The 26,351-nt window shown below is 41.6% G+C and overlaps 1 protein-coding gene across 1 annotated transcript in view; it reads left to right on the top strand.

Annotated features, from left to right (window-relative positions):
* LOC115459452 (protein furry homolog) overlaps window positions 1-26,351 on the top strand; it is a gene marked incomplete at its 3' end in the record, with an annotated part of 60,852 nt that overhangs the window by 11,143 nt on the left and 23,358 nt on the right. The window contains exons 4-10 of the mRNA XM_030189273.1: window positions 5,688-5,791; window positions 7,479-7,664; window positions 11,643-11,841; window positions 18,453-18,574; window positions 20,741-20,928; window positions 22,371-22,465; window positions 23,699-24,306. Of these exons, the coding sequence (XP_030045133.1) occupies window positions 5,688-5,791; window positions 7,479-7,664; window positions 11,643-11,841; window positions 18,453-18,574; window positions 20,741-20,928; window positions 22,371-22,465; window positions 23,699-24,306 (1,502 nt within the window). The remainder of the gene's footprint in view (window positions 1-5,687; window positions 5,792-7,478; window positions 7,665-11,642; window positions 11,842-18,452; window positions 18,575-20,740; window positions 20,929-22,370; window positions 22,466-23,698; window positions 24,307-26,351) is intronic.

The following is a 26,351-nucleotide window of genomic DNA, read 5'->3' as shown; positions in this document are numbered from 1 at the left end:
GGAGGAGAGGTTGGTTTAGGGGGAAAGATAAGAAGCTCAGTCTTGGTCATGTTAGTTTCAGATGGCGCTTAGACTTTGCTGTAATTCCTGAATAATGCCACAAATAAATTGTTGCACTATTCAGGAATTACAGCCAAGTAGAGAATTGAATACAGTTTGGCCAATAGTAATTTAAAATCCGAATATAAATAATCCAGGACTCTACTGTGCTAACCTCCTATTGAAATATTAACACTTGATCTCTGATTTCATGTTGCTTATTGTATTATTTGTTATGCTAAAGCTCATACCCATTATTCGTATTCGGTATTCATATTCCGCCCAAGTAATACTTTTCATTATTCATATTTGGCTGAACAGTAAAATATGCTATTCAGTACAGCTTTATTACGTACCTGCATAAATTACTTTGAAAGTTGCTCCCTCCTATCGGAATCAAAGCTTGATGACCTGAGAAGTATTGAATTGCATCAGCAAAATCCAACAGGCAGCTTTCATAACAGGTGTATAGATCAAACTATGAAGACAGAACCTGGAATATGCTCCCCTATTTTAATCCGTTCTAAGTACATCCCTATTCCTACCCCTCCCTATACTTTCTCCCATACAATCCCAATAGCACACCCTCCTCCCACTCCCCCCACTCCCCTACCACTACCATCCTCCTCCCTTACCCACCTTACCTACCCACATCTAAACGATCACCTCTTTATCTACTATATTACAGTCATATCCTTTCTATGCTACTTGTAAACCTGATATTCTATGTAGCCGCATTGAACCTGCTAATGAGTGGGAAACACGGGTATAAGTGTTACAAATAAAATATTTATTTATTCACAAAAGCTTGATATACCGCTACTTGCACAATGACCTCAAAGGTGGCTTACAAAGTATCTTTATAAAAGCCCAGTGGGTATAAAAAAAAAAAAAAAAGAAAAGGGAAGAAAGAAAATAAATAGTTGATTTTAAGGGACAAGATTATGTGGTAAAAAAAAAAAAAAAACTTGGCTGCTCATACAAACTTTCATTTCAAATTTTAGTATGTTACAGAACATTAAGGAACATGTAAGAAAAAAAAATAAACAAAATGAAACTACACATTGTTACGTGTCAGTGGCATAGCCGCAGGGGGCCCTGGGGGCCTCAGCCCTCCCAATTTGGATACAGGCCCGCCAAAGTCTGATGGTTTGGCTGGCAGAGGTCCCCAAGCCCTGCCAGCGGAAGCTTTCCTGCAGCGATATTTGCTGCCGCCCTGCTTCCCCCTCACTCACGCGCATGCTCGGTTTAACGAACTGAGCATGCACGAGTTTCGCGCATGCTCGATTTCACTAAAACTGAGCATGCGCACCGGGGCAGGAAAGCAGGGCAGACACATGGCACCAAGTATCGCAGAGTTGCGGGGCAGAATGTGCTGTCCACTTTGGTCTCACCCCCCCCCCCCCAAATTATGGTCTGGCTATGCCTCTGTTACATGCAAGTGCACTTCAAAGGAGACCAGAATGGCAGTATAAAATAAAATAAAATAGCATTTAGATTTAATTACAAATAACTTCAAATAAATATAAATAAATGATGTGGCAAATAATAAATATGGATACATATGAAAGAACATGTTTAGATAATATACCATATAAAAAGCAGCTGAGGTGACTAACGGTTATAAATATACTGAAAGGTCTAATTCACGGTTCAGACCATGAGGTGTCACTGTATTAAATTCAAAATATATATTTTTTCATTTCAACCCACTGCCAAAACCTTTAAGGGCCACACTAGTGATAGAGACACCCATTATATTTCTAAGGGTGTCTCTAGCAGTAGCGCGCGCTAAAAGGTTTGCGGGCATATAGTGTGGCTTAGTAACGGGGCCCTAAAGCCTTTGCCTCATCTGGGTCTGTCTGGAAACATCATTGTTTGACTACAAAACAGCTCACGTTTTTTTTTAATTATAAATAAGCCTTCAATACCACATCTTTGCCCCTCTGAGTAATTTTTTAAATATAGGATAGGAAGTTTCTGATTTAACAGTTATTGGTAAGTATTCCTAAATTTAGGCAAAAACAGTTTATATAGCATTGTTATGTATCCAATATTAGTTAAAAGCATTGTGTTAAGGGTTCAATAAGAACTTATGCTGAACGTCCACATTCATACTGAGTGCCCAAGTAATGACATCTCTAAATACATGCATTAAAATTAGGGTATTTTGTGCATTTATAATACAATGATAAGCACTTAATCTTGAAGTGGCTCACCTTGCAAAGTTGCAGGTGGAAGGGTAGCTAATTAAGAACCCAGCTCAAAACTATCTTTTTGGCTGTTTGAGGTGAATTTGAATTCCAGGGAGATATGTTCAATTCCTCCCTGAATCACTCCTTCAGATTCCTAACAAGTTATTGATAGTTATTTGTGGATGGGAGAAGGTGTAAATGTCAACAGGGAAATATTTTGAAGCGTGTGTGTATTTATTATTTATTTATGATATTTGTATCCCATTACTTTCTGTGAGTAAAGGTATGAGTGATGTGATAATATGGGAGTGGGAGTTCTGAGATGAATGTACGAGGCATTCGTAGAACAGTAAGTATGACACATAAAGTCCATACTTACTGTTCACTAATGCATCGTACATTCATCTCAGAACTCCCACTCCCATATTATCACATCACTCATACCTTTACTCACAGAAAGTTATATCATATGACTTCATGTCTTTTTATCGCCCCTAAGCTACCATTGTTTCCTTCCAAGTTGCAATGCCTATGTGCCATTATTACATCCCTTAACGACACTCAATTGTTTCGCTTAACCCTGCATAATATAATCCCTAACTATCGTAACAAATTGTATTTCCAACATTCAAATCATATTGTAAGCCACACTGAACCCGCAAAAAGGTGGGAAAATGTGGGATACAAATGCAATAAATAAATAAAATAATAAATATATCCCAAGCAAGTTCAGGTTCAATGTGGCTCACCACAGCAACATTTCACAGCTATTGAACCTTTTCCTTAACCAATTGGTCTTTTTAAAGACCAGTTCATGTTTGTTTTACCAGATGTATTCACCAAAGATATATGTGACTGACAAAAGTCTACACCATCTAGACTCCTGTGGCAGGCACATATGTGCTGAAGCATGGTGCCATGTCAAGTCAGCTTAAATAAACACCTGTAATTTCACTTTGGAATCCTGAGTCCGGTTTTTGAAGAGCCTGATCCAGTTCCCACTCCTTGCTGTTTGACTCCCTTAAAATAAAGTAAAACATATGATAGCAAGTCCAAGTTACATTTGATATGCAGTCAAAAACGTGAAAATTCAAAAGTAATTTACGTTAATAATGCAATAAAATCAACAATAATGATACATTTTAGTGTGAAATTTTATTATGTATACAGTGAATCAGTTATTTTCATCAACGAGAGATGATTCTACCAAGTATATTTTTAGTAGTTTACAGAATATAAAATAGTCAGCTGTATGACTTAATCGCATTGGAAGGGAGTTCATTTAGTACATTGGTAGGAAAAAAAACATTTTATTATTGTATTTTGTTACAATTTGGGAAATGGCGAACAAGGAAGTCTGTAGAGGATTTAGATGTGTTACGTTTTGGTAGTTCAATAGGGGCCCTTTTACTAAGCGGCAATAAGACCAATGTGGGCTTACCGCTCGCTAATTCGGAACTACTGCCGGGCTACCACATGGTTAGCATGGGAGCTCTTATCGCCACCTCAGTGCAGTAAAATGGGGCCTCAGCATACCTCAAAAGCACGCATTGACGCCAGTGCAGGCTCCCTTTTACTGTAGCTTATTAAAGGGGCCCTAAGATTATACATATAGGATGTGGAAAGGCCATATATGAATACAAATAATTTGAATGTAATTCGCAGATTTATTGGGAGCAAGTGTAATTTCAGTAATAAAGGAGTCGCTTTAGAGTAGCGGGGGGCTCTGAGTACCAGGCAAACCACAGTGTTCTGGGGCTGCTTGTAATTTTCTTCGTAATGAGGTTTTTAATCCTGCATAAATTGCATTACAGTAGTGAAATTTAAATAGTACTAGTGATTGGGTTAGGCTCTAAAAATTGAACTTGAAAAAGATTGAGACCATACTTCCCATTTCCATAGGGCCCCTTTTACCAAGCTGCAGCAAAATGGGGCCTGTGTTGGTGTCGGCACCAGTGGCGTAGCCACAGGTGGGCCTGGATGGGCCCACCCACTTAGGGCTCAGGCCCACCCAACAGTAGCACACGTTGGTGGCAGCTGGTGGGGATCCCAAGCTCATCCAGCTGAAGACTTCCCCTTGATGGTAACGAAAACAGTACTCTCCCCGATACTGGCACCTGCTCATGTTCAGTTTTCTGCACATGCCTGCTGCAGGACTGAAAAAGGTAGAAATTAGCGTTTCTCACCTGCTGAGATATTTCTTGGTGGTGGGGGGGGGGGGGGAAAGAGAGCACTTGGTGCCCATCCCACTTCTTGCCTAGGCCCACCCAAATCTGTAGTCTGGCTACGCCCCTGGTCGGCACATGTTTTTGATGCGCGCAGAGGCCTCTTTTTACCCGCAGCTGCTAAAAGGTAGTTTTCTTTTCTACAGGAAATGGACCGTTCGGCAAGTAAAGCACTTTCCTGAATGGCCATTTTGGGGGAGGGGGGCCATTGAGGTGGTGGTAAGGGCTCCGGCGATGACCAGGGCAGCACATACTGCCGGGTATACTCCGGCGCTACAAAATTAATATATTTTTTGTAGCGCTGGATATGATGGTACACTGGGGGTGGGAAGTACCGCTAGGCTGCTGCTGGTAGCCCAGCGGTATTCCCTGTTTAGCGAGCGGTAAGCCCACGTTGGGCTTACTGCCGCTTAGTAAAAGGGGGCCCATAGTGATTTGAAGACATTGGATACTACTTTAAGTACCCGAGGGTCCAAATGGTAATTGATAATTGCATTGTAAAACACAAAATACATGTACAATTTTAAGGTCCACCCAAACTGCAGCTAGAGCATGCCTCTTTCATGTCTGTTTGCTTGCTGTATACAAGTACAAGTTGTGCCTCTTCTAAAATTTATACTTGCATATGCTGGTTTGCACATGTAAATGGATTTGTTTTACATATGTAAACCTTCTAAAATCATCTCCCAATATATACATAAAAAAAAACTTGTCAAATCTCTTACATGGTGCCTTTGAGCACTTTGTTCTACGCTAAGCAGGTTTTTTAGTATACCAATCTTAAGCATAAATCCTCCTTTGTGAGTAAATTGTGCAAAATGCCTTGTATTTCTTTTGTTACATCATTATGGATGTGTTTATCATTTCTTCTGTATATCTAGTGTATATCAAGTCATTACACACTAGAGAAAAGGAGAGCGAGAGAGGTGATATGATAGAGACATTTAAGTACTTGAAAGGTATTCAAACAAACCTCTTCCAGAATCGTAGTTGTGGCTGAACTAGAGGACATGAATGGAAATTGCAGGGAGGTAGACTTAGGGGTAATAGACGTCTGGAACGCCCTTCCAGGATAGGTAGTAGAGTCAAAAACAGCAAATTCAAAAATGCGTGGGATAGACATCAGCTTTTGATTGGGAGCCTGGCGCTTATAAAAATGCCAGATGCACTTTTGCTCTTTACTGCTGCCACGGTTTTCTTGATATTTGTTTTTTATTCTGTCTCCTAGATGCAATATTGCTGTCATATTCATGACTGAGATGGTAGTGGATCACAGTGTGAGAGAAGACTGGGCCCTTCACCTTCCTCTACTGCTTCATGCACTTCTCTTAGGTAAGAGCTACACATAGCAACAGTTAAAATCTAAGGTTTTTCTTGTAGGGCGCTGTACTTTATTAAAATTTTACTAGTTAGGAAAGTAAGTCTAGATTACATCAGATCCATTGCCAAAGAGAGTAAAATTGACTGATAGTTATGTCGAAGCAGCTGATAGCAGGATTGCAAAAAGAAAAATTGTCTTGGTAGAATAGAAAAAATATATGAAATAATAAATAAAATGAAGTGCAAAATATTACTTTAAAACCTGGTCCGTTAGCTGCTGTTGTGATTGACTATGATTGCTACTGACGGTGATTTAAAAAATCACAGTTGGCTCTCTAAAAGCTTTCAAACTGCTGATAAATACATTTATAGCTGCAGCTGCTCCCTAACTTGACTTACCCTTTCCATATCCTAATGAAAATGTAAGCACCCTCAGGAGCTCTTAGTTCCACACACAACATTAACTGATTTGAGGCCAAATCTAAATCGAATACAAATATTCGGTACAGCTCTATTCCACTTATTAACAAAAGGTGGAAAGAAGAGCAAATAAAGGCCAGTATGGTTAAAAGGTGAAGTAAGAGAAGCTATTAGAGCCAAAGAACATCTTTCAAAGAAGGGAAAAGGATCCAAATGAAAATAAGAAGCAACATAAGCACTGGCAAGTTAAATGCAAAGCACTGATAGAAGTCTAAAAGAGTATATGAAGAGAAACTTGCCACAGAGGGAAAAACTGACAGTGACAACTTTTTCAGGTACATCAGAAGCAGAAGCCTCTGAGGGAATCCGTGGGACCATTAGATCATGAAGGAGCAAAAGGGGCACTCAGGGAGGACAAGGCCATAGCCTTTTAGGCAGAGGCACAGTTAGGCGGATCGCCAGGGGAGTAGCCGCTCCCCCAAATGGAGTTTTGACGGTGCCGCATTCAAAATACACGCCGGCACCTTCTGCTCCCCCCATGCCCTCATCCTGGCTACTGGGCATAGGCACCCGGTATAGGAGTCTTAGGGAAACATCTTCCCAGCTGCAAGCCCTCTTCTCATATGAGGAAAGGCTAAAGAGTTTTAGGTTTACGGCAGATGGAAGCCTATGGGGCCGGTACAAGCAGCAAGAATGAATCACTGCATGCATCGGAGACACCTGTGAGGGAAGGGGTTCAGAGACTGGAGTGCAGATGCTGGGATGCCGCGGAGAGGGGGGAAGAGAGCAGTATGGTGCTGCAGCTGGGTGGTCCTGAGCCAAGATTGGGTGGGCCTGTGCCCACCCAGGCCCACCCATAGCTATGCCATTGTCTGGGAAACTAAACAAAGGAAACCAAAAGCTCTATATGAACTTAGGAGAAAATGAATGGATGATTTGTGGCAGGCAGTGAAAGGAAAGGATGGCTAAAACAAACATGATCTTTTTCTGAAATGTAAAAATTACGAGAAGATCAATTTAAATAAACTATTAGGTTCTTGGGGGGGGGGGGGGTCATGGTGGAACAAGAAAGGGGGGAAGGGGAAGCCATAACATTCTTCCAAATGAGGGCCATTTATTTTTGCTACTTATGTGAATTAGAAATTAATGAAGAAAGATTTGACCTTTTTGTCTGCTTCTCAAAGGTGCTTCAGGCTTCCTTGGCATGTTGGCTTGTACTGGATTTTTCCCTCGTTTAAAATGTGTCCGCTCTAAGTGATTTTCTAACTCTTCCGTACAGGTCTTGATCATTACCGCCCTGAAGTCTTTGAACACAGTAGAAAGCTGCTACTCCATCTTTTGATTGCTTTGTCTTGTAACAGCAATTACCAAGCCATCGCCTCAGTGCTTCTACAAACCAGGGAGATGAATGAAATCAAGACACTGACGGTTCAGTCGGCATACCCCCCTGAATATTTGTATACAGGTAATGAAAGAGAAATCCAAACAGGGGCCCATACTTAATGCTTCTGTAGTGGTAAAACACTTCTGTGTAGGAAAGAAGAGCAGGACCTAGGGATGATCATGTATGATGAACTTAAGGTAGTCAAATGGGTAGAAAAGGCAGTGGCCAAAACCAGAAGGATGCTCGGGTCCATAGGGAGAGAAATGGCCAGCAGGAAAAAAAGTGATGATGCCTCTGTATAAGACTCTGGTAAGACCTCATTTACAATACTATGTACTGTTCTGGAGACCGCACCTTCAAAAAGATGTAAAAGGGATAAAGTCAGTCCGGGGAGAGATTACTAAAATGATCAGTGATCTTCAGAATTTAAAGATCTCAGTTTTTATACTTATACCAACCAGGAGTACTGGAGACAGCCAAGTATCAATGTAATGAATGAATTAAACCTTTATTGAAAGCCAATGACATAATAATATAATAATAAATGAGATATATATTTGCAAGATACGAACTGAGGAGAAACTAAACTAAGACAACCGACATAAAATTCTGCAGTAATAAAGTTCATGAAAATTACTGCATCTAACAAATGTACCTATGGTATAAAAAATACATAGCTTTACTATTTAAATAGTTGTTAAAATCATAAATGTCCAAAATATTCTTCATCATATTTGGAGCCTCAAGTAGCAAAATGCTGAAAGAACAAACAAAAATGGGGGAATATAAAAGTTGGGGAGAAAAATTCATAGGCTAAATTTTTAAAAACTTATATCGAAAGCATTGTAAAAAAAAAAAGAATTCATGTCTACCTAAAGAGAATTAGAAAAAATGTTGAGCGATACTTGGACAAGACTAGTTGACATCATTTATAACAAATCATTTAAAAAACAAAATAAGAATAAATATGAAGATCACCTAAGTGATACCATAACGTGTGCAAATAATTTTTTTAAGGAACACTTTCCGTGAAAGGCCTAGTGAACAAAGTTACAGTGTTCTTTTCTCAAAAAAAAAAAAAACCGCTGCACATACTCAGGTGGCTCCTTTAAAAGAAAAGAAGGTAAAGAAAAAAGTGTTGCAGAATGCAAATAGAAAATGTTGCTAAGTGTCACTAGCACTGTTCCTCTAAACTGAGCGGAAGTGGGAGGTGGTGCTTCAATATTGTGTTTTAAATCACTTACTCCTGTATTTGCAATGGCGCGCTATAGGTGTGTTAGCGTTTTTAATGTGTGTTAAACACTAAGACACCTATAGGTTAGGAGTTACGGACCAAGAAAGGGATCTGGGTGTCGTCGTCAATAATACACTGAAACCTTCTGCTCAGTGTGCTGCTGCGGCTAGGAAAGTGAATAGAATGTTGGGTATTATTAGGAAAGGTATGGAAAACAGGTGTGAGGATGTTATAATGCCGTTGTATCGCTCCATAGTGTGGCCGCACCTTGAGTATTGTGTTCAGTTCTGGTCGCCGCATCTCAAGAAAGATATAGTAGAATTGGAAAAGGTGCAGCGAAGGGCGACTAAAATGATAGCGGGGATGGGACGACTTCCCTATGAAGAAAGACTAAGGAGGCTAGGACTTTTCAGCTTGGAGAAGAGACGGCTGAGGGGAGACATGATAGAGGTATATAAAATAATGAGTGGAGTGGAACAGGTGGATGTGAAGCGTCTGTTCACGCTTTCCAAAAATACTAGGACTAGAGGGCATGCGATGAAACTACAGTGTAGTAAATTTAAAACAAATGGAAGAAACTTTTTCTTCACCCAACGCATAATTAAACTCTGGAATTTGTTGCCGGAGAACGTGGTGAAGGCGATTAGCTTGGCAGAGTTTAAAAGGGGGTTGGACGGTTTCCTAAAGGAGAAGTCCATAAACCACTACTAAATGGACTTGGGAAAAATCCACAATTCCAGGAAAAACATGTATAGAATGTTTGTACGTTTGGGAAGCTTGCCAGGTGCCCTTGGCCTGGATTGGCCGCTGTCGTGGACAGGATGCTGGGCTCGATGGACCCTTGGTCTTTTCCCAGTGTGGCATTACTTATGTACTTATGTATTGGTGCGTTAGTGTTTAACGCGCCTTAACTTTTTAAAGGCATGTTAAAAACACTAACACACCTTAGTAAACAAACCCCTAAGTTAGGGGAAGGCTCCATGGAGTTCTGCAAAGCTGGTCTGTCCCTCATTATTGAAAATGTGATAGTGAAACAGCGCCACCCACTGGCAGGAGTTTAGGTGGAGAACTGCTCAGCTTAGAAGGAACAGTGGTCGCTAGGCTTAAAAATCATGTACAAAAATCATATGCCAGTTACACGTGTTCTCCAAAGGAAATAGATGCCTACGTTTCTTTATAGAATATTCCCTTGAGGGCACGTTGTTATAGAATTGCCCTTAATAAGTGTAATTTTTTATAAGGAGCCACCTAATTTTAGGTGCTAAGAAGCTTGTAAATGCCAATATATTTTTTAAAATATTTATTCTTTATTAGAAACCACAAAATCACAAAACATACAACTACATTTCCGGACAGTAGACCTGAAACAAAGAAACCTACAACAGACTCCATAAACATAAGTGGTAATTTGCATATTTTCACCCATCCTGCCCCTCCCTTAGGCACCCACTGGTCAAACCAAAAAACATAGAGAACAAGGTCCAGACTGCCTATGTTGTTCCTTCACAAGAACAATAAATGCTGATATTTTTAGTCATTTATGCACATAAGTGGCCTCTTATAAAATACTATCGAGCATGAAAGTACATGTAGAATTTTCATGGAACATACTTTTCACTGTGGATGTGGTGTGCATGGGGTTGATTTTGGGTCAGAGCATGGGTGACGCTGGAGCTGGTGAAAGTGCTAATGCCTACATGTACGTATGTTTTTTTCACCCTGTGCTAGTATTTTATAAACTCAGTTAAGCTCTTTATAAAATAAGTACATGAAAATGCACATCAAAAATCTAATAAACATAAACACATTAACTAGGTATGATTTTATAAAATTGCCATTCATATGTATTCTGCAAACATCACATTTATAAAGATAAGTGTCTGTGATGCCCTTAAGAAAATTATTTTAAAAAATTTGAAAAGAGGATCAAAAATATATAAAGTGATAAAGGACTAACTAAATAGAAAAGAAAAATAAAAAAAAAAAAAAGGTTCTCTTTCTGGAGGTTTTTAAGGCTGATGAAGAAGCCTGCCCGGCAAACTTCAAAAGCAAAAACAAATTACCCGAGCATCTGAAGCCTTTTTCCTCCTTGAAATAAAGGATTGATAAATGAAAAATCATAAGAAGGTAAAGATTGTAACTTGTTTCTAGTAGATTTAAATGTGTTTGAATTCATAAATAAAAAAATGTTTCTAAAGAAACGACCCCATCTTTTCCTGAAAGTTCTTTGCTGTTAACTTCTTAGCTATAATTCATGACAGACACATTAGAATTTAGAGTCTCAGAGCCAAAATAGCAGCTACCTGAGTGAAGCAGGATGATATACTTACAGCAAATATAATTATTCAAAAATGTTTGTCTGGATAAATATGTTTGATATTCTGATATGCAACAGCCTTCCTGTTATCAGTCAGATTAAGGCCTTCAAGTATTTATCATACTGATAACAGACCTGCCAAAAAGGAAAGATTTCTGACTATAAATCTTAGTTTATCAATGAAAATATATGGACAGAAATAACATTATCTTGTCTTAGTGTTAAAAAGAAAGAGAAATTCAGCATTCCCAGCCTGCTAAAATGATGGGAGTTGGCTGCTGGGTGTGCCAATGAACCAGAACAGGAGACTTTGCTTCCAGCACTGTCTGAGGTTTGCATGCGAAGGTAGGAATTTAAGATGGTAAACAAGCTATGTTTGACGTACAGAGGTGCGCATCTGTGTACGAAGGCTGCGGCTTGATAACTTAGGAAGAATGCATTCTTTCAAGTCCTCACTCTGACACACAGGCTGAAATTCCTCCTTTATCTGCTTGTTCACTGCTGCCAGGTGGCCTTGATTTTCTGCGGGAGTACCAGTCCTCACCTGTGCCAGACTCTGGGCTGAGCTCCAGCTCCACCTCCTCCAGCATCAGTCTGGGAGGCAGCAGTGGAAATATCCCACAGATCACCCAAGAATTAGAGGACATGGAGACAACAGCAGAGATGGATGAAAAGGCAAACAAGTTAATTGAATTTCTGAGCACTAGGTAAATAAATGTAAAGGAATGGTTATAAAGATGCTTGTTTTCCAACCACAGGTCTTCATCAGTAAAGATTGTTTCCAAAGGCACACAATAGGAAAAAGTTATTTATTTATTTTCACATAAGACCCTGTATATATGTATGTATGTATGTGTGTATGTGTGTGTGTGTGTGTGTAGCGAAAGGGACAAATAATTACAGGGTCAAATAATTACTCTTTGTTTTTAACTGTTCAGGTCAGTTTTCAAAGATATCTAGCTGGATAAGTAAGGACTTAGCTAGATCAAAGCCTTTGAAAATTTAGTTGGCTTGATCAGATAAATTTAGACCTATTTTCTTTAAGTGGCTACATTTAGCTTGCGGAACTAAAGTCACCTATAAAAAAGTTGCAAAAACAATCACCAAAATTACCTTCTGAATATTTTCAGCCATAATTTTGTTTTCTTTTACTTTTTTAAATATTTTTTAAATGATTTTTTACTTCCTTAATGCACCCATATAAATACTAAAAGGAGGAAAAAAGCCTCAGCAATCACAAACTTATGCTGTGGAATTGTTCCTTGGATTTTGTTTTGTTACTTAAAAAGGTGGGGGTTGCGAGTGGTTGCGAGTGGAATAACTTGGTCAGCCAAATCTAGGCACTGGATGGTCACAGTATACAAGTCCTTCCCCTGCCACCCTGAAGGGAGATGGAAGGCGTAGTCTTGCCAAATCTGTGAGCACCATAGTGGTTTTGCATTTTTGATTCTGCTGGTCAGCCAAATTGGCAATATCCTTTAGCACCATTATTACAACAATTTAGTTGCTGAAGCATTGTAGATCACATGACTCCTGAAGCAGGCGATTGTTCATGGCTCCGTGTCAAGTTTTTTTTCTATTTGTCTTCAATAAATTTTGAGATTGTCACTGCCTGCCCAGACTTCCTCCTTTTTTGGATTGCTATTGTTATACCCCCACCTTTTTGTTTTTTGATTTGTACACATGGGCAAGACATAGACAGGGCTCCACTTACACGCATGATTTACAGAATACTGTAAGTTGCGCATTAAAGTGCCACATTTAGGCAAGAATATTTATGCCTGCTTTTGATGCAGCGTAAGTGGGCATGCCTTAATATGGGTGTGTAGATGCCAATTTATGCTAGTAGTGATTCTATATAGGTCGCCTAAATTTGGGCGCAGAGCCCAGATCCACACGCAAACTAATTAGTTAACAAACTGCTAACAATCAATTGTTGATGTGAATTGGCACTACTTTGGAGTTGCATGCGGATCTGCCTGCACGCTATTCTATAATGCCATGTTCCTAAATTGACTCGTGCACAGCTTACAAGGGATGTGGCCATGGGGAGGGTCATGGGCGGGTCAGCAGTGTTCCCAAAATTTGGATGCAGCGTTATAGAATACCAAAGTTATGCACCCAACTTACATGCCAAGATTTACACCAAGTTTTAGCAGTTGTAAGAAATTGGGTGTGAGAATGTTTGCTGAATGAAAGGGTGCTCAGCCCAGAATACCCTTTATAGAATAGGGATTAGTGTGGGATTTTCCCGGGACGTACATTTGAGCCCTATTTATTGAATCTGGCCCTCAATGTACTACATTAAGTACCTAACTTTGGTGTCCAGTTATGAATTGCCCCCCTAACGCTGCTGGATTTTTTTTTTCGTGTAAAGCACTTAGATGTTCATCACAGCACAGCACCAAACTTCTAAGTGCTTTTAAAATAGTGACTTCATTGTGTTCTACAAAATACATTTAAATATTTTAATTTTAGCTATATTCATCTCCCTGTTCCGAAAGGATGGACCCCACCTTAACTGGGATGGAACCAGGCTGCTGGCGCTAACTTTTAGGAAGGAGATAGAGCAGCTTTTAAACTAAAATGGGGGGGGGGAGGGGGCACCCACAGTGGCTCAGGAGCACATGGTTTGGTGTGCAGCATCCTCAAAGGATACTGTTGAAACAGGACATTTAAGGAATCTCAGTAGAGAGGTTTCAATAATGGTGAAAGAAAGCCAGTAGTGTTCAAGGGGAGAACAGAGTAAAGGATTCAAATTATCGCCATCACCTTCAATGCAGCTTGTAGATGCTAGGAAAAAATACAATTTTAAGTGTCTATATACAAATGCTAGAAATCTAAAAAATAAGATGGGGAGTTGGAGAATGTAGCACTAAATGAAGAGGTAGATATAATAGGCATCAACGACCTGGTGGAAGGAGGACAATACGGTCATACGGCGCCTTAATGATACAAACTATTTTATATCTATGGACTCTCAAGACAGAAAACAGCATATCTTTCATATAAACATGTTAAAGGCCTACGTAGATGGTACAGCTATGGTGTTACCTGTGTGTAGCCCACCAGAAGAGGGTCAGGATAGTGAACCCATACCTGACCTCCTAGCAGACACATTACCAGAGTGATCTACACAACAAGTTGTAGTGGGAGAGCACTTAACCCCCCCCCCCCCCCCCCACACACACGCACACACACACACTTAGAAACAGCAGCTAGAAGCAGTACTGCAAACATGCTGATGTATTTTCTACTAAACCAGGAATTACTCATTTGGCTAATCACAATGCAGACACTGGTGACCATAAACTACTGAAGCAGAGTGCTTATCGAATATCTGCTGAGATGGAGAAGCAAATATCAAAGAGCGCATTGCTTTCAAAATCTGCACGCTGGTTCACAAAATTATCTACGGTGAAGCTCCGGGATACATGATAGACTTGATTGACCTACCAACTAGAAACACATCCAAATCAACACGAACGTACCTAAATCTGCACTACCCAAGCTGCAAAGGACTCAAATACAAATCAACTTACGCATCCAGTTTTTCCTACATAAGCACACAACTGTGGAACGCATTACCAAAAGCCTTGAAAACTACGAACGACCACCTAAACTTCCGGAAAATACTAAAACCTAACCTGTTTAAAAAGGCATACCCTACCGATCCAACATAAATGCCTGATCTCTGCAACACAACAAAACTAAAGACCGTAATGGACATAACACAACTCTTCCGTTGTATGATTCCGTAGTGTGGCTGTGCCACATGAACTTTATCTTACCACAACATCACTTTGTATTTGTTTACACCAGAGTCTGTAATGCCTCTCCGGTACTATGTAAGCCACATTGAGCCTACAAATAGGTGGGAAGATGTGGGATATAAATGTAACAAATAAAATAAATAATTGAAGCAGGAGACTGATGAGATACTAGCCCTAGATGTCATAAAGAAGTCTCTTAGTCCTTGGGCTTCTCCTATAGTTCTTGTTCCTTAAAAAGATGGCACAACCCGTTTCTGTGTGAATTACAGGAGGCTTAGGGAATGTACTGTATCCAATGCCCAGGATTGAAAAGTAGCTAGACCACTTAGCTGGGGCCCAGTACCTGACCACAGTGGAGCTTTGTTGAGGGTACTGGCAGATCCCCCTAACAGCTGCTGCCCGTTTAGCCTTTATGAATTTACTGTGATGCCTTTTGGAATTGAAAATGCCCCTGGTATATTTCAGTGCTTGGTGAATCATCTGTTAGATGGACTCCAGGAGCATGCTAGGGTTTATCTTGATGACACTGCTGTGTACAGTCAGATTTGAGATGACCACCTGATCCATTTAAGTGGAATGTTAGATCGGATCCAGGAGGCCTGCCTGTCCAAGCCCAGTAAATGGCAGAAGCGCAATATTTAGGGCACAGAGTGGGAGGTGGACAGCTAAAGCCTGAGCCAGCTATGGTGGAAGCAAAACAAAATTGGCCTACTCCCCAAACCAAAAAGCAAGTATTTGCCTTCCTTGGGACAGTAGGGTATTACAGAAAATTTGTACCTCACTATAGCACTAAAGCCAAGCCCCTGACTAACCTGACTAAAAAGAGACTACCCCGAATCATTGCCTGGTCCCCAGAGTGTGAAGCAGCCTTCTAAATATTAAAGAATATATTAGCTACAACCCCAGTATTCATTGCGCCTGATTACCAACAAAGATTTGTGGTACAGACTGATGCCTTCAACATATGGCATTGGGTCTGTACTCAGTCAAGTGAATAGCAGAGGGGAGAAGCACCCCATTTTGTACCTGAGTCGCAAGCTCCTTGACAGAGAGGTAGCATATGCCACTTCTGAGAAAGAATACTTGGCCTTCGTGTAGGCCCTTAAGAAACTGCAACCATGTCCGTTTGGGCAAGACTTTACTGTCATCACAGATCACAATCCATTGGTCTGTCTTAAGAGTCTCAGGAGAGAATGGGAAGCTACTCCAGTGGAGCCTGTCCCTGCAGATGTAAAACGTCACCATACAGCACCAAAAGGACAGTGAACATGGCAATGCTGATAGACTGTCCAGGAAGGAAGAGCCAAGACTACCCTGGCACTGGACTGTCGAGACCCGATCAGCGGACTGAAGAGGCTGCAGTCCGGGGTCTCTCTTAAAGGGGGGAGGTGTGGCGAAAAAGGGGTTTTTCAAGCCTTTGAATTGTAATAATGTTTTCATGTAGTGTATTTCTTTTGTTTGGCCAGCAGGTGGTGTTTTTCTGTTTTAAAGCTGTTGTAGAGAAAGCTGTTTCATTTTCAGTTTAGTCCTGTGGAAAGGCAACCTGCAGTACCATTAGCCAGATGCTTTCAAAGTTAGGGCTCTGAGTAACCCTGGAGTTCAAATCCAGCCAGAAGGTACTGGATTTTCCCCAGTCTCAGTTAAGGAGTGCAGAAGGTGAACATCTCTGCCCTAAGGCCCTGTTAGAACCTCTGAGCAGTTATTTTCCTGAAACTCCCCAAGTGCTACCCAGGTAGTAACCAAGTGTTTAGACAGTTTAATGTTGATTCTCATTTTAGTTATTTGTTATTGCTTGCTGGTTTGTTTGGGGGGGGGAGGGCTACCTGTTTTCAAGCATTCAACTTTCTATTTCTGTGATAATAAACCTGTTAATTTATTACCTCTGTTGTTCTGGACTGACTAAGAATCTGGTGGTTTGTGTTTTGGGTCTCTGGGTGCTTTCTAGGAACTGTGGGACCCCTGGGAGTGTTGTCCCAGTATCCTAGAAATCACCGGGAAATAACTTGAGCAGGAGACTCGCCCAGAGACAAGTGGGACCCAGTCAGTGGGAGGAGGGTGCAGTGTAGAGCATGTGCACAGGTGCAGTCAGGCCTGAGCAGTGCTGGGGATAGACCCTCCAGGTGGCCGCAGGGTTAACCCTAGGCGGATGCTAGGCATTTCCTGACAGACATATGGTTTCAAATTTACCCAGAATCAGAGACTGCACGTTTTTTATGGGAGGGTTTTTAATATGGTTTTGTCATCCTCTTTTCCGGGCCACCATTGAATCATAGATGTCGTAATTCTTCTTCAGTTCAGTTGCACCCAAAAGTGGTGCAGGATAAACTTCAAAAAGATTATCTGGTCCGTTTGCTTACCCACCTTTTATGAATTTGGTAGTGTCATCTTTAGTGTAGTCCCAAAAAAGGGAACTGGGAAATTCCGATTGATTCATAATTTATCTTTCCCATGTGGCCATTGTGTGAATACTTTCATTGATCCTGATTTGTGCTCCGTGTAGTACATGTCTTTTGATCAGGCACTGGCTTTGCTTCGTGCTCAAGTGCGGAGGGCTTTAATGGCCAAAAGCGATAATGAGGCAGCATTTTGCCGTTTGCCCATTCACCTGCAATCCTTTCATCTGTTTGGCTTTAAGTTTGATGGCCAGTTTTACTTTGATCACTTCATGCCTGTAGGTTGGTCCGTTGCCTGTGCATATTTTAAGGTTTTTGCTACCTTTTTGCAATGATGCCTTTCTTGCAGTTGCTCAAGAATTTGAGGTTCCTTTGGCCAAGAAACCTGAGGGGCCCATTGGGTATTGAGCTGAATGCTATTCGTATGGAGTCTAGGCTTCCTCAAGACAAGGTGCAGGCTATAGACGAGGCTTGCGCTACTAAAAAGCTCACTCTTCATCAGGTTAAGTCTTTGATTGGTCATTTTAATTTTGCCTGTCAGGTAATTCCAATGGGCTGGATATTTACTCGGCATTTAACCTGCCTTACCGTGGGGATTATGAGGGGGTTAGTGACCACTGGGGGGGAGTAAGGGGAGGTGATCCCCAGTTCCCTACGGTGGCCATCTGGTCATTTCAGGCACCTTTTTGATGCTTGGTCGTAAAAAAAAATGGACCAAGTAAAGTCGCCCAAGTGTTTGTCAGGGACGCCCTTCTTTTTTCCATTATCGGCCGAGGACACCCATCTCCTAAGCACGCCCCAGTCCCGCCTTTGCTACACTGCCGACATGCCCCCGTGAACTTTGGTCGTCCCCGCAACGGAAAGCAGTTGAGGGCGCCCAAAATCAGCTTTCGATTATGCCGATTTCGGCAACTTTGCGAGAAGGACGCCCATCTCCTGATTTGTGTCGGAAGATGGGGCACTCTTCTCTTTCAAAAATTCACCTGATAGTCATCCAGGGAAGGAAGATGCCAGTGGCACACCCAACCAGGAGAGTCAGGGCTGGAAAGTCACCTCCTTTTCAGTGACAGATCACAAATTGTTTGATCCAAAAGTTAAGCAACAGAGAACCTTAACTGTAAATGTCCTTCAGTTTTTGTGTTTTCTTCACAGGGCATTTGGTCCTCTTTGGTGTCATGAAGATATCACACCCAAGAACCCAAACTCAAAGAGCGCTGAGCAACTTACTAACTTCCTGCGCCACCTGGTGTCCGTGTTTAAAGACTCAAAATCAGGTACTATGCATTTATGTTTCAGCTCCTTTGAATTCAAAGAGTGGATATCTGCACCCATTGAACCCTCTGTATGATGAAGTCTATATGGGGAGGCGGACATAGTCAGCTGAGGAATATCGATTTAGTTTTAAGACAGCAGTTTTTCCAGCCAGACTTAACTGGTTATTTTTAACAGATTAGCACTGAATATCCACATTATTAATTGTGCTGAAAGCCCACCTCTTACTCCTCTCTAAGACAACTGGTTAAATGCTGTCCAGGCACTAAATTGTTTGGATAACATTTGACTGGTGAACAGGACAGCCTGGAAGATTTGTCTGGTTAATTCCTGAAGTTTAACTGGACAAGTCTTCTGAATATCGACCCTGGGTTTTTTCTTACTACTTTCAGCATTATCGTCCACAGTCTTCTGTCAGCTCATTTCACCGTTGGTTTCATGGTCCTCAATTACAAGTTTCCACCCTGTTTCAGTATAATACAAATTATTTATCCAGTACATACAGACCTAGAATTCAGCACTTCTTCTATTCTTATCCATATTTTAAAAATGCATGACAACTAATGGCTGCAAAATTGAGTATCTAAAAGTGAAATAAGTTTAAACCATGCTTCTGATAACTTTATTTCCTTCATTAAGGGTATCTACACTGTGTTTCTAAAAATTACAAAAAAAACTATACAAAGCTTGTTTTCTGCATAACTCTGTTAAAGCTAATAAAATGTGGGATATAACCCTGAAAAAAAATTGCAATAAGTCTATACACACACCGGCCACTTCAGCTAAACAACTTTGTCACCATCTACTGATTATTGCCATATGTGCAGATGCCATTTTGCTTTAAACATAAAGAGTTATCACGGTTTTCAGTCAGGAGGATCTAATCCTTATTAAAAATTTATATCTCAAGAAAGGTTATGGGCCAAGATTCCCTCAGGCCTGGCCTCCAAGGGGGGCCCAGTGCTGGGGTCTGCCTCTCTTCTCCTCCCGACAGGACCCAGGTGATCACGTCCCGACAGGAGTATTTTCCTCTTTATTTAAGTGGAAATTACCTTATTGTAATACTTTGGTTACTTCTTTTCTGTACAAGTTGTTTGCTGGGTTAATTTTTTTAATTGCATAAATAAATTATTATTAAAAATCTCACCCACCAGATTCTGTAGGCTTCCCCATGTTCCACCTCACTCCTTGCCTTCTATGGGTAGGACAGATCCCCAGTCGCTCTTCTCCCACCATTGTTCTGTTTCAAAAAGTATGAGAGTCATTGAGGAGGCAGTTTTCATGATTGGGGGGAAGGTTCCTTGGAGGCCTATGAAATTTCATTGAGGGTGTGGGTGGGGGTAGAAAATTTGCATGGAGAGATGAAAAAAATGGCAGCTGAAAGAAATGATCAACCTTTTCATTTGAAAATTCTCTTTCAAACCACAACACACCCTTAAACCCTTTAGTGTCCAATGTTCCCATCAATCTGTTCCCATATGGCTTATTACAGGAACATTGGCCACTAAAGTGTTAAAAGAAACTTATAGGCAGACTAGGTAGTTCTGCATCCCAGTCAGAAAGCGTAGTTTAAATTTGTACCTGAAGGAGCAGAGGCAAAATGACTTGCCACAGAAACAAGGAGTAACAGAGGGAAATGCAGAATTTGAATCTTGGCTATCTTGGTTAACAGCCTGTTGATGTAACCGCAGGCCCAGAGAAAAGCAGCTTTTTCAAGAGATGAGTTCAGCAATCTGGCATTTCTTTGCTTCTTATGCCCCAAAAGTGTTCCTGAGTCAAACACAATTAGAAAAGAAGGTTAGAGTTCATAGAACTGTCTGGGTGTATCAGTTTTCAGCTGTTAGACTAGTATTGTTTCTGTTGAAAGAGCCCTGCAATTGAGAAGCCAAGAGGTATCTATTTCTGTCAGACTGAGACCTCAGGTAGGAAGCTAGAAATAAAACCTTCAACTGTGTTACTTTATTGTCAATGCAAAGGCTGAAGATAGGAAGGTTATCACTACCTTGTCCTTTTACTATCTACTGTGAGCTGAATGAACACTACTAGCTCGATATGCAGCTAATTTGGCACCATATGGCTTTCAAAACTGGTGCACTTTTAGCATGCAGCCCTCTTGTCTTCCTTTACAGATCATTACGTATTGTAACAGTTTTGCTCTTGCTGTTCAGGCTTCCATTTGGAACAGCATCTGAGTGAAGTTGCTCTACAAACAGCACTTTCCAGCTCCTCAAGACACTACGCTGGCCGCTCTTTCCAGATCTTCAGGGTGCTAAAGCAGCCGCTTTCTGCGCATGCTCTCTCTGATCTGCTTTCGAGGCTGGTAGAAGTTGTTGGAGAGCATGGTGATGAGATTCAGGTAGGAATATGTCCGACAGTTGTGTATCTACCTAGGGGCAATTCAGACATTAGTAGGGTATGTGAAAGAAATAAGTCTTCCTTTGTTTTCTACCACAATAATTCCCTTTGGTTTCTTGTGCTTGGTGTGCCCTATGGCTGCAGACAGTGTTTGTTTGGGGTTTTTTTTTTGTGTATAATCTCAACTCGGTCCTCGGAGCACACCTGGTTTTCAAGCTATCCACAATGAATATGCATGAGATCATAGGAGCCAACTTTTCAGAATGATTGGGGGTGCTCAGGACCAGCCTTAGCAATTGCAGGGCCCTTTACGGACCAGTTTGATGGGGTCCTCTGCCTGAGACGTAAGATTTTCAAATTAAGTATCAGGGATTTGTTTGTTTATTTATTTAAACCGAATTCGTTAATTGCAGAAAAGGCAATAAAATGGCACTAACCCTCTGAGAAGCGAGAAACCGAAGGGCGAGGAGATGTAAGGGCTGACAGGAGTATAAAGTGTCATTGCTGAGGAACACCAATACCAAGGGGGAGAGAGACAGGGAGATGGAAAGGAAAAAGAAGCTTTAACTTTTGGTCATCCGTCAGTTGCAAAGCTGACTCAGTTAAACATGGGACCCATGTGGCCACCCCTGCTACCTCTGCTTAAGGCTGGCCCAGGGGGTACCAAACCCAATGGAAATTACACCTCCCTGGACACAGTTTGCCCAATATTGGAGGGTGCTCAGGCACCCATAGAACTGGCTGCTATGCATGAGTTACATTTCCATACACTGCCTCCATTATATGCAAATCTATCTTATGCATATTCATTGTAGACATCCTGAAAACCTGACTGACTGGGTGTGACCCAAGGGCTAGATTGAGAACCACTGATCTAGACCCACAGACAGAAACACATAGCATTATGTACCATATATGTCTGGTCACAGCAGTCACATACTTGGTGTACATAGCTCTTTGATTTGATAGCTTTATAAAAGGATTCTGCACATTGATGTTTGCACTGGCTCACCAAAGCACTTAGACTTACAAAGTTACATAGGTTACTATGGAACTTTGTCAGCAGGGCTTTTTTTGAGGGGGTACTTGGGGGTACTGAGTACCAGCACCTTTTCCATTGTCTGTTAAAATTGACCCATGGACCCAAAGTTTTAATGAAAGAGCTCAGGCTCTACACACCAATTCTGCCTTGTCAAAGATTTTGTGACTGGTTGCAGGAGACTTGGCTATAGTGGGGTGGGTCCCTCAGTGATCACCCCACTCCTGAAGAGTGGCCTAACATTTGAGTACCGGCACCTTTTTTAGTAGAATAAATGCACTGTTTGTCAGTCTAAGTGCTTTGAAAATATGCCTCTGTGTGCTGTTCTAGATCAGAAGTCTTAAAATTTTCAGCCTAGTTTAAGAAATTACTTCTTAAAATTAATCTCTTTTCAAATTTGCCAGGGTTATGTCATGGAAGCCCTCCTAACCTTAGAAGCTGCTGTAGATAATTTATCTGACTGTTTGAAGAACAGTGATCTGTTAGCCGTCCTGTCTCGGTAAGTCCGTATTCTCTCATGATAAATCAAAATCATATTTCTTTCTTCCAGCAATAAAGTATGGGCACGGGGGCTATGCACTGCCATATTGGGAGACCTAAATTTAATTCCAAGCACTAAAATAAGAAAATAGAAGAGACAATTATATAGGAATAACGAGACCCTTGAAATAGTAAGCAAAAAGTACTTTTGCTCTGTTCTTTTGAAAAGTATCCCATAGTTCATTTTGCAGAAATGTTTCCTATGAATTTTGTGCTTAGTTTTATATATATATATATATACATGTGTGTGAGTGTGGGTATAAGCAAAAAGTCACACACACTGTTTTATATACAGTAGAGTCTCAATTATCCAACTTAATCAGGACTGATTGTTGGATAACTGAAAAGTTGAATAATCCAAGACTCTACACACTACATTGGTACCTCTGTTTATTCCTATCTACACACTACACTAGATTCATCTTCCCTTCCCCCTCCTCCCGCCACACTGCCCACCCTCCCAAACAGAAGCAGCTTCCCTGCTCCAGGACCCACCCCCACCAAAATGCCTCTTCACTCACCTGCTCAACCATAGGCCCCCCAGATCTACTTTAGAAACCTTGGCGGTCCAGCAGTGAGTTCAGAGCAAGAGCGATTCCCAGTTGTACCTGCCTATCCCGGCTTGGATTTCAGAATTGCTGCTGCAAACTCTGGTGGTAGTCTCGTGAGGCTGCCGCTAGAGTTCGCAGCACCATTTTGAAAGCAGAGCTTGCAAGGACAGGAGCAAAAGGGCATTGCTCCTGCCCCAACCTCACTGCTGGATCACCAAAGGTTAGACCCAAGAGGGGCCTACCTTGGTTGTGTGGGTGGAGAGGCATGTGGGTGTCTGGAAGCAAGGAGGCTGCTTCTGTGTGATTGGTAGGGTAGGAGGCACTTTGGGGGGTTGCTGAGATGCCCTGACGTGAGGGAAGGAGGGGAGTGGGCAGAGCCCAGTTTACCCTTTATATCTTTACCCTTTGATATTCAGTGGTACTGAGAGACCTGTATAGCTGGCCGAAAATCTTACTAAAAATATTTCAATCCAGTTATTTTAACCAGACAGTGCACCGCTGAATACTGTCTCATTATGTTTATGCTGTTCCCTAAAATATGTGCATGGTTGTTTCCGCATTGGTAAATGAAGAATGGTCAACCTAAATGTCTTTTGAAGCCAGAGCTAAAATTGGGTGACAAACTCTTCTGTCTTTTTCAGTTCTTCCTCCCCAGATCCATTGTCAAACACTAAGTTGACTGCAAGCAGGAAGAGCACAGGGCAGCTAAATCTACATTCTGGGATCCAAGGAGGAGGCATGGGTACGGCTGAACGCAGCAGACATCAGAGGAGTTTTTCAGTGCCTAAAAAGTTTGGTGTTCTGGAAAAGTCTTCAGACCCACCACGCAGTGCGACCCTGGACAGAATTCAGGCCTGCACACAACAAGGCCTCCCCTCTAAAGCCAGGAGCTCGTCATTCCTGAAGGACAATGTCACCGACCCTTCCCACATCAATAATCCAACCAACTTGCTCGCTACCATCTTTTGGGTTGCTGTTGCTCTGATGGAATCTGATTTTGAATTTGAGTACCTGTTGGCGCTACGCTTGCTGAACAAACTGCTTTCTCACTTGCCACTGGACAAAGCTGAAAACAGAGAGAAACTGGAAAAGTTGCAAGTGCAGCTAAAATGGACTGATTTCTCAGGGCTGCAGCAGTTGCTGCTCAAAGGATTCACCTCCCTTACTACCACTGACCTAACGCTTCAACTCTTTAGCACGTTGACCCCTGTGTCAAGAGTCTCCATGGTGGATTCATCACAAGCCATAGGTAAAATCAGTCAACCACAGACACTGTGAAATAGGTTACAGATCAATCATTTTATTTAAAGTAACACCAAGTCAGTTTTCATAGAAAAGAGAAGAATATATCTCAGCTTATCCCTCAATTATTCTCATGGTGCAGCAGTGCCCGTAGTAACCATACAAAACAGTTACTTCACTGTTGCCATACAGTGCACTATTCGTGGCTTGTGATAACATTTTTTTTCTTTTCTGAAACAGAAATTCTAACATAAGCTAGGCACAGGGCCGCAGAGAGAGACAGCCGGGCCCGGGGCAGGACCGCACTCCCACCCACCTGGACTGCTGCCGCATCCCCTCCCCCCCCCCCCCCCCCCCCCCCCCCCACACACACACACACGCTTGAGCCCCTGGCCCTACCGTTTTGTGTCTGCTCCTCCCTCGGTCTGTCATCTCCTGCTCCTGTGTGCCGGGACCTGGTTTAACATACTCATCCTGGCCCTGGCACACGGGAGCGGGAGAGAGACAAACCCAGAAGCAGGCAAGCCGAAAGAAGCTTTTGCTCCTCAAAACCTTGCCGGTGCTGGGCCCCCCTTTGGAGGCCGGGCCCGGGGAATCTTGCCTCCTCTCCCTTTGAGTGGCCCTAGCTAGGCATGCCCATAATTTAAAAATGTGTTCACATAAAGGGCATTTCTGTAACTGGGTGCCTGCATTTATACTAACCCCATAATTCTATAAAACTGGGCCCCCAACTTAACGACTAGCTCACTAAGCTACGTGTGCAAGTTATAGAATAAGGTTGGTTGCACATGAAACTTAATATAATTGTGAGCTGATAATTGATGTTAACTAGCACTAATTGGCACCAATTTGCATTTACACACGCAACTGACCTTTGTTGGTATTTTAGAAAATGTGCCCCCAAAATCCATAGCCTGCAACTGCAAGAGGGCATGGGTGGGTCAGGGATGTACCCAGTACTTGTTGGATTATTTGTAGTAAATAATTAGCAGATTTTAGTACACACAGCTTCAGCTTTAGAAATGTTAATTTCTTTCTTCATCTCTCTCTCATTCACCCCTGAATAATTCACTGCTGAGTCACTTTAAAGTTGAAGTAACAAAACATCTGTTTACTCACAGTTTGTAGTTAGATTATAATCAGACAGGCTTATATATACATATTACTATACATTTGTATTATCAGCTCCTTCCATGTGCTTAGATGGTAATGGATGCTCACACCACCATAGATCCTCTCAGGTTAGGAGAGATCATGAGCTCCATGTGCTCCATGTGCTGCATGTGCTGTGTCTGCCCCTACAGGAAGTTACATAGCTGTGTGACCTCTCTAAGTAATTCACATCAGAGGTCACAGAGTAATCACAGAGAAATAATAGGTGACAGGCAATGCATGTAAAATACAATTACATTCCAACAAACCCCTTCTCATGCATAACTGTCATGCAATTATTTATTCATACAAAGTCCAAGCTTTATACGCAGATTCACAAAATGTTCTCTGGGTAACGGTTTGGTCATGATGTCAGCTGTCATCTCACTGGTGTGACAATAGTGTAGACTGATGACCCCTTCTTTTGCCAACTCTCGCACGTTGTGGTATTTCGTTGCGATGTGCTTGGTGCGTGACTGAACCTTGTCATTCTGTGACAGTCGGATGCAGCTCTGATTATCTTCCATTATCTGGATTGGTCTCTGTTCAGCTATTCCAAAATCCAGCAAAAGTTTTTCAATCCACATCAGTTCTCTGCACGCTTCCGATACGGCCACATATTCAGCTTCTGTAGAAGACAAACTCACAATACTTTGTTTATGACTGGCCCATGAAATTTGTACATTTCCATACATAAACACATATCCACTTGTGGATTTATAATCAGAATGATCCCCTGCCCAATCTGAATCACAGTAACATATTAGTTTTGGATTACTATTGGCTGAAATCTTTAATTTACAATCAATGGTACCCTTTAAATACCTTACCATCCTTTTAACTGCAGTCCAATCTGATTTGGTAGGTGAGCTGACCCTTCTGCTCAAAATTCCTACTGCA

This window comes from Microcaecilia unicolor, unplaced genomic scaffold (genome assembly GCF_901765095.1).
Source record: "Microcaecilia unicolor unplaced genomic scaffold, aMicUni1.1, whole genome shotgun sequence".
Classification (NCBI taxonomy): Eukaryota; Metazoa; Chordata; class Amphibia; order Gymnophiona; family Siphonopidae; genus Microcaecilia; species Microcaecilia unicolor.
Note: the sequence above shows the minus strand (reverse complement) of the source record. Positions and strands in the feature narration are given on the sequence as shown.